Raw genomic sequence first — 14,210 nt, forward strand, 5'->3', positions numbered from 1 at the left:
CTAGGGACATTGGAAGGAAAAAATAACACTTAAATAAGATTTTATACATAAGCAAATTTGAAATATGGGGTTAAAATGATTAAATTGTTGCCTGTGAGTACACATGAATTGTGCAGTCCTGAAATCCTATGCTGTAAACTCGACAGAGCTCAATTAGGTTTTCGTGCTCTTGTATTTAGGTCTGATTCTTGGGATATGTGCCTTATCCTACTACAAGGGTGGGCTGAATGGCCACTTAGGGAGTTTTGGTGAGCTGTTGTGGACCGGATCAGCACATTCCCTGCCTGCCCCCGCTCAGACCGTAACAGATCACCAAAACTTCTTAAGTGGTAGATCACTAGACATGGGAGTGGATCTGCCCCAGCCCCATGCTGTCACTGTCCAGAGTGATCCCGATCCCAGCCACAGGGTCTCCATGGAGACCAGTGCAGGACCCACATGGCCAGGGCATGCTTGGCTAGGCAGATGGAAAAGGGCATTGGGCAGATGGGAGACGGTATCTGGGAGCAGGATAGGCGGCCAGGGCTGGGTCCAGAACTGCAAAGCAGTGACAGCGCCACAATCTACTCCCCACACTATCCTACCCACAGAACTGGCACCTGTTGAAGAGAAGAACCAGCAGCAGAGCATGGCTCTGCCCCAGGCCTGAGCTGTTACTGCCCTGTGATCCCAGCCCTGGCCTCACCTACCTGTCCCACTCCTGGTAGGTGGTCCCTACCCATCCACGGCCCCTTCCCATCCACCTGGCTGACTGTGCCCTGTCCACGTGGGTTCTGGGCTGGTCTCCAGGAGACCCCACCTGCCTGATCCGTCCAGTGCCCCTGGCAGTGTGTACGGGGTGGATAGGCTGGGCTACCTAGGTAGTGGGGCTGGGGCTGGGACTGGCAGCAGCAGTGACACTGGCAGCAGAGCTGGAAGGGGCAACCACTCCTGGGGCTGCCAGGAAGTGGAGTCTGGTCACTGAGCTTCCCCAGCCCTGCTGCTTGCCTGAGGCAGTGGAACCAGCTGCCCCTGCCATGATCCAGCCTGCCCCCTGGGCCAGGCAGGGCTGAGGGACCCTCCAGAAGTCAGATAAATTCCCTTGATGGGTCAGATCTGGCTTGCAGACTGTATTTTTCCCACCCCTGCCCTAATGGGCGGCATTTAGAGGGCCCACTTAGGATTTGGGCCCTTTTACTGAGTGCTGTATTAATATTGAAGAGCCATATCCCTTTCTCTGAAGGGCTGCAGTCTAGGAGGAGAGGCTGTGATTATATAGAGTAATTGGAAGATACAGCAAAGTTTAGATAAGAGAATAGTGGTTAAATGGAAGGTAGGTCACCTACTTATAAATTAGGTGGCTGAGTGATTTAAAGTTTTCTTAGAGTTTTATGTAAACCAATAAGTAAAACAGATATCTAATGCCAGCAGCCTAAGTGGTTGCCTGGACAAATAATGGAAAATCTGTTGTAATACCACATTAAAATTGTATGTTCAAACGTAGCGGTGAGAAGGTGGAAAAGTAAAAGTTTGCATAACCATATTAATGTAAGCATTATGGTTGTATAATACTAGCGATTACTGGTTAGGCTAGCTTATTTATTGTTAATATTATGATACATGTAACGTGAAAGATAGTTGTACAAATCTTATCTTGATATGGTACTACATGTTGAGCTGTACAAAACTAATAATGTATTATGCTGTTTTTAAAATGTAATTGATTAGTTTCTTCCACTGTGAATGTGGAGGAAACCCATTGCTCCATTTTTTTAATTTTATAGCACATATTTCATTTTTGTATTCTCACAAAATGTAGGACCTTTCTTAAAATATTTTTTTAATTGTTTGCTTTATTTTCATTTAATCTTTGACAAGAAACAATCTGAATGTTTAGAAATCAGTGGCATGGTACTTGCATTGTATTTCAGGAAAAGTGGTAAAAGGGTGGTAATCTAAATGCAAAAGAATCTGTTAGTTGTACTTGGACAGACAAATACCATTTTATTTCTTTTAAAATGTGGGACAAAAAAGTTTGACTCATACACTGCTTTCCTAATTTTGTCCTGCTGCATTCTTTGGAACTCAATAATATGAAGTGGGCTTTCATTTATGAAGATAATTCTCTTATGTCTCTGTACATATTTGCCACATTTGTACATACTTCCCCATTTAATTAGGACTCTAATAAGGTTGATCTCAATCCTGCCCATGGTAGTGGAACAGAAAAATGACATACTCAAGTGATAATCTTGATCAGGAAATTTACTGAGTTTTTAAAATCATCTCTGTTTTTAATTTACATGTTGATGATATGATATAACCATGTTGTTGAGTTTTTTTGAAAAATTATTGTGTGTAAAACAATTTTGGAATTTTTCAGGTACGCAGATTTGCTGAAGCATTCTTTTGTCTTGAACATCCCAGGCAAGCTGCCCTTGCATATCAAGAATTACAGTGAGTAACCTGAGAAGAAAATACAAAAGCTATTCTTTTTAGTTTTCTAAATTGTGTTGCTAAATTCACAGAAACTGGTACTGTAATACACACTGTATGGTATATGCCATGTTATAGCATTATCTCTTGTATATTTTAGATTATAAATATGTACAGTTAAACACTTTTGTATAACTAACTTAGTTATATAAGTTTATATGTAGTATATTAAGGGGAAGGTTGTACTGATATTACAATATAGCATGTAGGGGGGGGAGTGCCTTTTTTACTCTTGTTCCCTTAATAAAAGGAAATATTTTTTCAGTGCTCAGAGTCATCTACAAATGTGTGGAGCCCTTAAAAACACCTCATTCTGCAGTACTCTTCCACCTCTCCCTATTGAATGCAGCGAACTAGATGGAGACATGAACTCATTACCAGTAATTTTTGAAGACCGATATTTAGATTCCATTACTGAAGGTAAATATCAGCTCTCTGTGATGTTTGTTTATCAGAGAATTACGTAAAAATAATGGGAAATTTGGATTCTTTTCTGTATATTTACTTTTACCGGCAGAGGGACATTTTTGTTGCCTTTTGATGATCTTATTGTGAGCTTATCTTAAAGGTTTTTGAGGACCTGTAAAATTTGATTTGCAGTAATAATTTTAAAGCAATAATAATTTGCATTATGTTGTTATAAACAATATCATTTCCCTTTTTTTATTAAAAGATTTGGATGCACCTTGGTTGGTAGTTCAGAATCTTCAGAAATCAGAGTTCAGTAAACTGGATAAATTTGAGGCTGAAGAAAGTTTTGTACCTGGATTTATGAGCCCAGAGTTGAAAGTCAGATCTACAGGTGCCACCAACATTTGGCATTCAGAAAGTGAAAAGCAACTAGTAAAGCCTTTGAAAGGGAAAAATGAAGATGTACTTAAATCCAAAACTAAGGTTACTAAACTAATGAAAACAATGAAAACCGAAAACACAAAAAAAATAGTAAAACAGAATTCTAAAGACTCTGTAGTCTTAGTGGGTTACAAATGTTTGAAAAGTGCAGCACCAGAACACATCTCTAAATGCTATGAAGGCAGGCCTTCATATAATCAGAAGGAAGTGTTGGATCCCACAGTAGCTGGATTTGTTTATGATACAAAGACCTGCACTAGACAAATGAGTCAAAAAGAACTTAGATATTTGCTATCTAAAACTGATCAAATATTGGCCAGAACTGAGAATGTTCAACAAAGTCAGTGTAGCCCTGTGAACTCTTGTACAAATCTGGACATTTTTTGTAGGGTTGATATGTCTCAGGCAGGTACTGAAATTACACAAGTAGATAGTGTCCTGGCCCCAAGAGGTACACTTGAAAGTTGTCTTGGAAATCAGCCAACTTCATCAGGAGTCAGAACAATTGAGGTCAAACCAAATGATAAGAATCCTTATGAAGGGGAGAAAGTGACTGTTCACATTGGGTCATGGGCAGAATTTCCAGAAGATGGAGTGCGTGGAGAGAATTTACTGGTGCCCAACTTTCAGACTACAGAATCTGGAAATACAACTAATTTAGGAGAACAGGAATTAGTGCTTGAAAAGGATGAAGTCCCAGAAAGAAACTTACGGCATGGTGGAGATACCTTCACAAAAATGAAAAGCAATCAGCCTGCTCTTTCTACAAAAGAGACTCATATTGCTGTAATTGGAGACATAATTAAGTTACCAGATGTTAGTGTTGCCTATGCCTCATCTAGATTTTCAGATTCAGGAGTCGAAAGTGAACCAAGCTCTTTTGCAATGCATCCCAACCCTGATGTGGTTTTTGAAACTGGTCAAGGGCAAAGTGCCTACAACAGTGAAAGAATATTTCCTCAGCTTTTACTGAAACCGGACTATAATATAAAAAATGCAATAGAAAGCCATTGTACTGAGAGTACCAGTGCTGTAAGTGAAATACAGTCATCCCTGACATCCATAAACTCTCTGCCTTCAGATGATGATGAGCTGTCACCTGATGAAAATTCAAAGATATCTGTTGTACCTGAATGCCAACTAAGTGACAGCAAAACTATATTGGATCTAGGAGCAATTGACTTGCCAAAATGTGATGATAGTAAAAAATCAAATATCATTTTACAGAGCCAGTGTGTTGTTTTTTCAGGGCATTCAGACAATGAAACTATCTCTTTACATTCCTCATTTTCAAGTGTAAAAGTTGTTTCAGATGAAGATGCTTCTACTGATGTGAAAAGTTACAGCTTACAGGCAAACTTTGGCACAACTCGTAAGGACTCTAAAAGCCTTGATAAGCAGCAGAACACTACAGAAGAAACAGTTAAATTACACTCAGAAGTTATTTATATGGGGGAACCTTGCATTGTTTCAGGGTCCGTGGCCATAAATGCTGAGAGTCAGGTAGAAAACACAAATAAAGAAAAACTGGATGAATCTTTAGAACTAAAACAGACACTTAAAGAAATGCCAACAATTAAAAGTGAAACTGGTGCAGATAACCTCTCACCAACCAGCAGTACTGATATTGTAAAGCAAGGGCTTGTAGAAAACTACTTTGGCTCTCACAGCAGTACAGATGTTTCTGATATTTGCCCTACTGACAACAGTGATCCTGTTAGCCCTCAGAAGGAAACATTTGAAAAACAACCTACCAGTTCTTCCCATCTGGAGGAGGAGGAGGATGAAGAGCAGGATCAAGAAATGGTTGAAAATGGGTATTATGAGGAAACAGACGATGGTAATATTTTTGATGGAGCTACGAATTCTGACTTTGAGCAGAATAATGGACTAATGAAAGAGAGAGATTTGAGCTCTGAGGGGATGAGCAATGAGCATTTAAGGGATGGGATGAGTATGCCTCCTGTTTGTACTTCTGGTTGTTTGTCTTTTCCTTCTTCCTTGAGAGACTCTCCGTGCAATGTTATATGTTCTTCAAAAAGCAAATCTGATACAATTACAAAACAGCCAGGAAGCATATCCTGCAGTATGGCTTCATCTGTTTCCTGGTATGAAAGCTCCTCCAAGCCTCAAATGCTAGCGTAAGTGATTTTTTTGTTTGTTTGTTTGGTTTGGGGTGGTTTGTTTTTTTTTTAAACAAATTTCATTGTATATTGAGAAATTTCAAAGATGGCTTTTAGGTGCAAGAAATGGTTGTGGCTCAAGGTGTCTTGAAATGTGAATCATTTTCCCCTAAACACTCAACTTTCTGCAGTTCTTTTGTTCTGCTAGAAAGCCTGCAGTAGCACAGACTTCATCCTATTTCTTGTCTATTCATTTCACATTTTTGGCAAGTTTTAAAGTAATTTTTTTTTTAAGTGAGATTTAAAAGTGTTTCAGATGAGAAGTGATCAAATAATAATCATATACTTTACAGAGAGAATAAAAATGTTTAGAGGCCAGGCTACAAACATTCTTCCCATTCCCCATCAAGTAGAAGTAGAAAAAAATGCCTGTTGGTACTGTCAAAAGACTCATACAGTCACTATCTTCCTGTGCCTACACATAGCAGAGGCAACTTAACTTGCTATGTGGGAAGAATGTTTGTACCCTGGCCTCTAGCAAAAAATAAAGCCTTACACAGTGGTTTGTAGAGGAGGAAGCAAAATTTGGATGGGAAGGGAGAATAAGGCTCAAATGGGTTCTGGAGGACTTGAGAAAGGAGATAATGGTGAAGGAGGAAACCAAGGAGCTGAAGGCAGGGAGAAAACATGGTACAAGAAGCAATAATAGGAGTGGGGGAGAAGGGAAGGAGAGTGGATGGGGTAATTGAGGGACAAGCAAGGGAAAGGGAGGAATTGTGTGGAGGGAGAGGGCAGAAGTAGAAACATTGGGAAAGATTAACCTGGATTGGAAATGGGGAGTGGGAAGTGTCTTCCTAATGAGGTGGAAGAAGCAGGGACCTTGAGTTTGGGAGCAGAGGTAGAGAGGAAAATTCATATGGGAAAGGAAATGGAGAAAATTCTGCTCTATGGGGTCACGTAGAGACTCATTCAGGAGGGAAGATGAGAGAAACTGGAGATCCTGGAGGAAAACGCAAGAGTTATTAGCATGGGGCAGAGAAGGAAGAGTTTCAGGGACTCTTTAAAGAGAATCATAGAAGCATGGCACTTAGTGAGATGGAGGAATGCAGGAAGCGTGCGATGAGTTTGGCTCCAGAAGTACGAATTGAGTAACTACAGTGGTAAAGAGTTGGGGTATTAAAATGAGCTCTTTTGGACTCCATTGAATATTTTGGAGATGCAGACCACTATTCCCAACTTTTTTGATCCTGAAGCTCTTTAGAGTGAGTAATATAAACAGAGACTCAAGAAACAGCAGCATACCTATTGTTTTTGTTGTCCAGTTAAATGATTTAAAGATTCTCCCATCTTTTATCTTTGACACTTTACATAATGGAAAAAAATGTCACTAAGGGTGACCAAATACCATTTATTTTTAAACCAGTTGATGCCAGTTCTTCAGTCTGTCAGAGGGGACTGTCATTAAACAGTTCAGTACATGACTATCACCCTCTACTGACCTGTGGAGTAAGTCCTAATCCAAAACCTATCAGTCAGTTGGAGTCATTTTACATTGACTTCTGGTAGTCTTTACATTGACTTTGGATCAGGCCTTGCAAGAAAATTTAAACCTAATATTCATATTAATAATTCAGTTTAAATGAGAAATCCTGATTTATTGCAGGAAACAACCTGTTGACCTTTCAGGTTATGCTTTAGAGTCCATCAGTGTTTGGAAGATAAAGGTTTTGGATTGGTATGATATGGATATTATTTGGAGGAACAGTTTTGGGGGAGCTGAAATAAAAATTTTCATCTTTGGAGACTGAACATTTGTGTGGTGAAAGAGACCATTGTTTTGCCATTGTTCACTTACGTTGGACTATGCTTTAAAAGAAAGACGTTGAAAAATTTTGTCCGAAGAAACCTAAATTTATTAGATAGTAATAATTATCTTAGAGAATGAGTACAATAAGTACTGTTTTCATTTAGTTTCCTTCAGGCTAAAGAAGAACTGAAGCAGCTTAAACTTCCTGGATTTATGTATAGTGATGTTCTCAGATTGGCTTCTTCAGTACCTTATTTCAGCATGGAAGAGGAGGATGTTTCAGAAGATGGAATACATCTTATAGTTTGTGTCCACGGCTTAGATGGTATGCTGGGGTAGCTAATGGTGATCTTTTGCAAATTTTTATCAAGTTTTTCTTGTCTGAACGCTGAGCTAAAACATACTAATAGAAATAGATTAATTAAACCAGAAGCCTTTATGCTGCTACTCTGTTTTTAGATTTATATAAAATCTTTTAAATGAAACTTTCCTATAAACTAGGAATGGGTTTAATTTTGTACATGTACCGTGAGCAAAAGCACTTTGTCATAATTATATACATTTCAGAGAGATGTATCCAACTTAAAGTAGTTCTCCAGAAATAAAAGGAGATATGGTATTGTATCAATATTAGAAAGTTAGGTTGTCAAAAAAAGTGAATTGTGCATTTGTCTTATAAAATGTTGTAAGATATTGAACCAAAGCTTAGTGGAATTAAAAATATTATACTGGTAATGAAACCATCTATTATTAGAGAGGATTAATAAAAATAGGAGTAATTCATTTGCATGGTTCAACAAAGCAAACAACTGATATTTTTTAAAAGGAAATTTTCTCTGTGATTAGGTTATTCAATTGTCATTCAGTATGAAACTTTTTCTGCATTCATGTGAAGCATCTGGTACTGTCCACTTAAAGGAAAAGGACAGTAGAATATATAGAGCATTAATTTGATCTGATATCTTGATTTGTATATACCAGGGGTGCTCAACCTCTGGCCTACGGGCTAAATGCAGCCCCCAGAGCCATTATATCCAGTCCACAGGGCTCCCTAGAGGTCAGGAAATTTGGTGGAGGGCAAGCTGGCAATCAGTACTGCCACCTTTCTCCACTCACAAATTTCCAAGCCAGGCCATGTTCCCCTCCCCACCTCTCTTATGCATGTGGCTGGATCAGGCCAGGCCATACCTGCTTCTCCCCCTCCCTGTGCGGCTGGGTTGGCTCCATTGCCTGCATCCGGTCTTTGTAGGGTCTGAGTACCATCTATCTGGCCTAATGGAGAAATGGTTTGGGCACCACTGGTATACACCATTCATTTCTTTTCTGGTTAGCCATTTCAATGTTCTAGTTGAAAAACAAAAATTCAAATACCTTCTATTATTATGCAGACTGCAGCTCACTCAGGGAACTCATGGGCAGGATCCCCTGGGATGTCAGTCTGATGGGGAGAGGAGTCCAAGAGACTCCTTTACTTCAAAGAAACCTTACTGAGGCTCAGGAACAAATTAGCTGGCATGACTGGAGCACTGTCATGGATGGGTACAAACTGTGCAGGAAGGACAGGCAGGGGAGAAGAGGATAAGGAGTTGCACTTTATGTAAAAGAGCTCAGAGCTCCAGTATGAAACTGGAGACAGGTCTGTTGAAAGTCTCTGGGTTAAGGTTAGAGGGGAGGGCAACAAGTGTGATGTTGTAGTGGGTGTCTGCTATAGACCACTAGACCAGGAGGAAGTAGTGGATGAGGCTTTCTTCAGACAGCTAGCAGAAGTTTCCCAGTCACAAGCCCTGGTTCTCATGAGGGACTTTAATCCCCCTGACATCTGCTGGGAGGGCAATATAGCAGTGCACTGACAATCCAGGAAGTTTTTGGAGAGTGTTGGGGACAACTTCCTGGTGCAAGTGCTGGAGCGGCCAACTAGGAGCCATGCTATTCTTGACTTGCTGCTCACAAACAGGGATGAATTGGTGGGGAATGTAGTAGTGGATGGCAACTTGGGCGGCAGTGACCATGAGATGATTGAGCTCAGGATGCTGAGGAAAGGGATGATTGAGAGCAGCAGACTAAGGACCCTGGACTTTAGAAAAGCAGACTTTGAATCGCTCGGGAAACTCATGGGGAGGATACCCTGAAAAGCCAGTCTGACTGGGAGAGGAGTCCAGAAGATCTGGCTGTACTTTAAAGAACCCTTACTGAGAGTGCAGGAACAAACCATCCTGATGCACAGGAAGAGCTAGCAAGTAGGGAAGAAGACCAGCTTGGCTTAGCAGGGAACTCTTCAGTAAACTAAATAATAAAAAGGAAGCATATAAGTGGAAACTTGGGCAAATAACTAGGGAAGAGGATAAGAGTATTGCTCAGGCATGCAGGGATGAAACCCGGAAGGCCAAAGCGCAATCGGAGTTGCAGCTAGCAAGGGATGTGAAGGGTAACAAGAAGGGTTTCTACAAGTTGGTAGCAAGAGGATGATCAGGGAAAATGTGGGTCCCTTACTAAATGGGGGAGGCAACCTTGTGACAGAGGATGTAGAAAAGGCTAAAGTGCTCAGTGCCTTTCTTACCTTGGTCTTCACAGGCAAGGTCAGCTCCCAGACTACTGCACCAGACAGCACAGTTTGGGAAGGAGGTGAGCAGCTGACAGTGGTGAAAGAACAGGGTGTAGGGACTGTTTAGAAAAGCTGGACGTATACAAGCCCATGGGGCTGGATGAGATGCACCCGAGGGTGCTGAGGGAGTTGGCTCATGAGATTGCAGAGCCACTGGCCGTCACCTTTGAAAACTCATGGTGATCAAGAGAGGTCCCAGATGATTGGAAAAGGGCAAACATAGTACCTGTATTTAAGAAAGGAGAAAAGGAGGATCCAGGGAACTACAGACCAGTCAGCCTCACCTCAGTCCCTGGAAAAATCATGGAGCAGATCCTCAAGGAATCCATTTCTAAGCACTTGGAGGAGAAAAAGATGATTAGGAAAAGTCAGCATGGGTTTTCACCAGGGATAAGTCATGCCTGACCAACATGATTTTCTTCTATGGTGAGATGACTGGCTTTGTGGATGTGTGGAGATCAGTGGATGCGGTATACTTTGATTTTAGCAAGGCTTTTGATATGGTCTCCCACAACATTTTCACAGGCAAGCTAATGGACTGGATGAATGGACTGTAAGGTTGATAGAAAACTGGCTGGAGCATCAGGTTCAGAGGGTAATAATCAATGGCTCAGTGTCTAGCTGGCATCCAGTATCAAGTGGATTGCCCCAGGAGGTGGTTCTGGGGCTCATTTTGTTTAATGTCTTCATCAACAACCTGGAAGATGGCATAGAGTGCACCTTAGCAAGTTTTCAGATGATATCAACCTGTGGGGAGTAGTAGATATGCTGGAGGGTAGGGCTAGGATTCAGAGTGACCTAAACAACTTAGAGGATTGGGCCAAAAGGAATCTCATGAGGTTCAACAAGGACAACTGCAAAGTCCTGCACTGAGGATGGAACAATCCCATGTACCAGTTCAGGCTGGGGGCTGATTGGCTGGGCAGCAGCTCTGCAGCAAAGGACCTGGGGGTTACAATGGACAATAAGCTGAATATGAGCCAACAGTATGCTAGAAAGCACCATGTTTGCTTTTTTCCAATCATCTGGGACCTGTCCTGGTAGCCATGAATTTTCAAAGATGATGTCCAGTGGCTTTTCAATCTCATCAGAAGATGGGCGGATGAGAACCAGATGGTGTTTAACACTGAAAAATGCAAGGATCTTCACCTTGGGAGGAAAAACCTGGGGTGACCACCAGTATCTGGGGGAACGTTTGTTCACCAGAACGCCCCAAGGGATGATGAGGTTGAATGGTTATAAACTACTGCAAGACTGTTTCAGGCTGGATATAAGGAAGAATTTCTTTACTGTCCAAGCCCCCGAGGTCTGGAATAGCCTGCCATCGGAGGTGGTTCAAGCACCTATATTGAACACCTTCAAGAGCAAATTGGATGCTTATCTTGCTGGGATCCTATGACCCCAGCTGACTTCCTGCCCTTTGGGTGGGGGGCTGGACTTGATGATCTTCTGAGGTCCCTTCCAGCCCTAATGTCTATGAAATCAGACAGTTGCTCCAAATAATCTCACGTTTTCCTTTTTTATTACAAAATACCTTTTGTCTTACCAAACAATTGACCTTTTTTTTTTTCCTTTAGGAAACAGCGCTGATTTAAGATTAGTGAAGACTTACATTGAGCTTGGACTACCTGGCGGGCGTATAGATTTTCTTATGTCTGAGAGGAATCAGGTATTTATCAGTAACAAAAGAATATCTGTACAACAGTACATTTTAAGCATTTTAAAATAACTGTTACAATAATGCACAAAGATAATTTTTGCCCAGGTTCTTGCTGCATTTAGTTATGTTTGATTATTTTCAAATGTTTTATGCAAGAGATTTCCTTTTTAGTATCTATGCTTTGGTTTTTATAGTCACTGATAGGACATTAAGATTTAAAAACATAGTGATACCGTTACTGTTACACAAGTTATACAGTGCTACAGAGCATTTAGCTGTGTAGTAAAATAATACAGAATCTCTTCATTTCCAAGCATCACCAGTTAAGATAATAAGAAAAACGCCCGTGATTCCTTCTCCTTATTCCATACTCCCTCCCCTGCCTTTACCACCTCACCCACCCCTTCCACATCCTGGCTGCTGGTAGTGGAATCAAGGGTGTGGAGAAAGATGAGGTAATGTGTTATAGAACAATATCTGAACAAATAATTGGAGGGGTTGAGTTTATCTCCTTTTGTTACCACATTGCAATATTGACATTATGAAGATAAATTAGTAGCAAATAATCTCTGCATTACATTTCTGTGACTTTTGGAATGCTTATGAAATTATATTAACTTGAAAAAGTACTGGTAACGTTTCTTTCATGTGACTTTTATCCTAGCTATGTTACATGATGTAGATAGACTTCAGTTAATAATTAACTGGCAAACTTAGATTACAACAAATCTTTAGCCCTTTCAATTAAAGGGATAATTTGCAGACTGCTGGTTGTAGTTGTGTTGCTCTAAGGCCATAGGCAGACAAGGCTCTTTGGGTAGATGTGTGGTATCTTTTATTAGACCAACTCAGTAGTTGGAAAAAATTGTTCTTTGCAAGCTTTTGGACACAAACACCCCTCTCTAGGCGTATAGAGAGTCTCCTGGTCAATTGTGTGCTCTCATTCATATTCTCATAATTTCTTTTGTACCGTTATAGTAAATTATCTCATATTATCAGTTCAGAGGCATAGTGACTTACTGGTGGATCTTTGGCTTGTCTTATAATAAACCACTTGGTATAAACATTTCATATTTTTGAAATGATAGAGGCTAGGCTGACAATGTGTTATATTTATTTTAAAAAACACCAAAACAAATTTAAAAAGTAGCCTTATGAAACAATACACGTTTATTCCCTCAGTCCAGAGAAGGCCCAAACAATGAGGATAAACAGATTAAATGTTGCATTTTAATGTCAATGTTTTTTGTATATATGTATTAATGTGTGTTTTTTATCATATATGAGTTCATACTGAAAGGAAGTGTGAATATTTGGGACTTAGATATTTGCTTGCTTTTCAACAGAATGATACCTTCGCCGATTTTGATTCCATGACTGATCGACTTTTAGATGAAGTTATACAATATATTCAGATTTACAATCTAACGATTTCAAAAATCAGGTAATACTTATATTGCATATTATTTTATTTCTGTAAAATAAGGACCATCTTCTAGAAAATATACAGATAATATTATTTTGAGTCGTCATGCTGCTGATTATTGCTTAGAGGCAATGTAGAAAGAGTTGGGGAGGATTGTTTTAAAAATCAACCAAAAATATTTTAACACCCCATATTTAAAGGTGTAAATAGTATAGCAGCTTCAAGTTCTTTACCATTGTTTAAAAGTCTAAAAGGCTCCAGCATCTTGGAAACAAATCCCTTTATCACTACTTGGTATTCTCAGAATATAGTATAGTAACTTAGAGAGCCCTGCTGCAGCTTTACAATCCAGAACCAGCAGTTTAGCTTTAATGTCATTTTATGGTGTAGGAGATAGAACAACAGCGCTATTAGATGCAGATGAGCACATCTGCATCCTCTAGGAGTAAAGTTATAAAAACTCTAGATTCTCCTAAAGAGGACAGGGAAGAGTGATGGAGCTCATATAAATTCTACAAAGGAACAGCTAAAGCAAACACATTCCCAGCCAAACAGGCACGTAAAAGTAAGCAACTAGGTGATAATAAGATAAGTGAACTAGAATGTCTGCTATTTAATTGTTATAGCAACATAATAGGCATCTCTGAAATTTATTGGAATGAAGAAAGTCAATGGGATATTGTGCTTCCTAGTTACCAACTATATAGGAATGAGCAAGTAGGTCATACAGGTGAAGGACTGTCACTTTACATTAAGAACAGCATGGATCAAATAGGATAGAAATTTTCCCTGATAAGAGGTAGTATTGAATCCTGTGATTAGAAATTCACTGTCTAAATGGGAAGAGTTTCGTTTTGGAGTCATATTAACAGCCATCTCATTAAGGTGATAGCAGTGAGCAAGAAATGCTAAGGAAGATTAGAGTGGCTGTGAAAACAGAGGACACAGTAATGCTGGGTGACTTTAATTATCCCCACATATTAGGTAAATCTCACTTCAGAGTGGGACAGAGACTATTTTTGACATGGTAAATGACTTGTTTGGAGCAATTAGTCCTGGAATCTACAAAAAGAGGGGTCACAAGATTTAGTGCCAAGTCATATTCAGGGTGTAGTTGTACCCTAAATACTCTGTAACACCAACCACATTGTAATCTGCTTTGCCACGTAGGAAAACAAAAAGCAAAGACATCTACTACAGAAGCATTTCACTTAAAAAAGGAGACCTACACTAACGTGAGCATATTAGTTGAAAAGAAATTAAAA

The 14,210-nt window shown here is 39.9% G+C and overlaps 1 protein-coding gene across 4 annotated transcripts in view; it reads left to right on the plus strand.

The window, feature by feature from the left end:
* FAM135A (family with sequence similarity 135 member A) overlaps nucleotides 1-14,210 on the plus strand; it is a 141,715-nt gene that overhangs the window by 99,660 nt on the left and 27,845 nt on the right. For all 4 annotated transcript variants that reach the window (XR_016440409.1, XM_090034664.1, XM_090034657.1 and 1 more), the window contains 6 exons: nucleotides 2,363-2,436; nucleotides 2,741-2,895; nucleotides 3,149-5,468; nucleotides 7,422-7,582; nucleotides 11,437-11,528; nucleotides 12,866-12,963. Coding sequence is in view for 3 of the 4 variants with exons in the window: in XM_090034664.1 (XP_089890790.1) it covers nucleotides 2,363-2,436; nucleotides 2,741-2,895; nucleotides 3,149-5,468; nucleotides 7,422-7,582; nucleotides 11,437-11,528; nucleotides 12,866-12,963 (2,900 nt within the window). In the remaining variant the exon portion in view is untranslated. The remainder of the gene's footprint in view (nucleotides 1-2,362; nucleotides 2,437-2,740; nucleotides 2,896-3,148; nucleotides 5,469-7,421; nucleotides 7,583-11,436; nucleotides 11,529-12,865; nucleotides 12,964-14,210) is intronic.

Source organism: Crocodylus siamensis, chromosome 1 (genome assembly GCF_052110815.1).
Source record: "Crocodylus siamensis isolate JL-2025a chromosome 1, ASM5211081v1, whole genome shotgun sequence".
In the NCBI taxonomy this organism is placed as follows: Eukaryota; Metazoa; Chordata; order Crocodylia; family Crocodylidae; genus Crocodylus; species Crocodylus siamensis.